This window comes from Limulus polyphemus, unplaced genomic scaffold (assembly GCF_000517525.1).
Source record: "Limulus polyphemus unplaced genomic scaffold, Limulus_polyphemus-2.1.2 Scaffold6536, whole genome shotgun sequence".
Taxonomy (NCBI): Eukaryota; Metazoa; Arthropoda; class Merostomata; order Xiphosura; family Limulidae; genus Limulus; species Limulus polyphemus.
The window spans coordinates 34,637-35,930 of record NW_013672146.1 but is presented as its reverse complement, the minus strand read 5'-3'; the positions used below and the strand labels follow the sequence as shown (position 1 = coordinate 35,930).

The following is a 1,294-nucleotide window of genomic DNA, read 5'->3' as shown; positions in this document are numbered from 1 at the left end:
CTAGTTTATTCTTTCTCGATACAACTTTGTAATACACAGAATTTCCACAGTCACTTTAAACTTAACAACCTTTATAATAACACATGCTATAAATCACAGTGATTGACACACTTTACTTACGGTGCCTACTGTTCGCTTGACTCAATTATCTATCTCTTCAATCCATCTATCTCTGCCATTGCACTAGTTTTTCTCGCCAGGCTTATATACTAAAAAAAAGGGCGTCTAGCAAACACTCGGACATTCGCGGGGTTCCCAATAATTCTAGAAACTCCAGCATGCATGCTCCCAGAATCACGCAACTTCCGCTGTCGTAACATACAATTATGAAAAATAATGTGTCAGTATTCTAATTAATCCAGATAAACAAATTGTATTTTTCGTTCATGCCATTTGACCTTGTAGTTTTATTGTAAAATTGGTTAATTTAGTAAGGTTGATTTTGGTATTATTTTATATTTTGATACTGATTTTGAACCTGATGTTCCCAATCTCTGTGATAAAAAGTAATTAATTGCTGACTTAATATCCTTATAGGTGAATGAATTATTTATAGACTTACAATGATAAATTCTTTCTTATGAGCTTATAACTCTTACTGAGATAATATGGTTTGAATGTTATGATTATTTAAATTATTTAAACATAATTTTAGATTTAGTCCTAAACATTTTATGAGAAATAAAGCCTTGAAATTCATTGACCTGAACACACTGTTTATTGGCTGAATAAATAGAAGAATGGATTCCATGTTTTTAGGTATAGCAGTAGGCCCTTTGATAGCAGGAGTTGTTGGTCCAGTGAAGCCTCAGTATGACATTTGGGGAAACACAGTGAACATGGCCAGTCGCATGGAGTCAACTGGCATTCTTGGCCACATTCAGGTTACAAAAAATATTATATTGCTTATATAATAGAATTCACCTTAGCTCAGGCAGTAGGGAAATGTTTTGTAATTCCTCTGAGTGCAGTTACATTTCATTGAGTATTTTTTATAGTATCATTGAACTACCTGTCAAAGTAATTGTACTCAAGTATATTACATCATCACATAATTCTTCCCACCCTTTCTTTCGTATGGATATATATCTGTACTATGTACTAAAAACTAATATTATTCAAAACTATTGACTTTCAGAAATGTTTTATAGTTTTTACTACACACACACTCCATTATCCAATAAATGGGGTTGTAAACTGTTTCTTGAAATAATATATATACACCTGGAAAAAAGTTAAGCACCCCCATGTTTTTTTCAAGTGATTCAGATTCGACGTTCTTGTGACTGATTAT

The 1,294-nt window shown here is 32.5% G+C and overlaps 1 protein-coding gene across 1 annotated transcript in view; it reads left to right on the top strand.

The window, feature by feature from the left end:
* LOC106473828 (adenylate cyclase type 2-like) overlaps positions 1-1,294 on the top strand; it is a 12,100-nt gene that overhangs the window by 7,488 nt on the left and 3,318 nt on the right. The window contains exon 4 of the mRNA XM_013934502.2: positions 760-884. Coding sequence (XP_013789956.2) covers positions 760-884 — 125 coding nt within the window. The remainder of the gene's footprint in view (positions 1-759; positions 885-1,294) is intronic.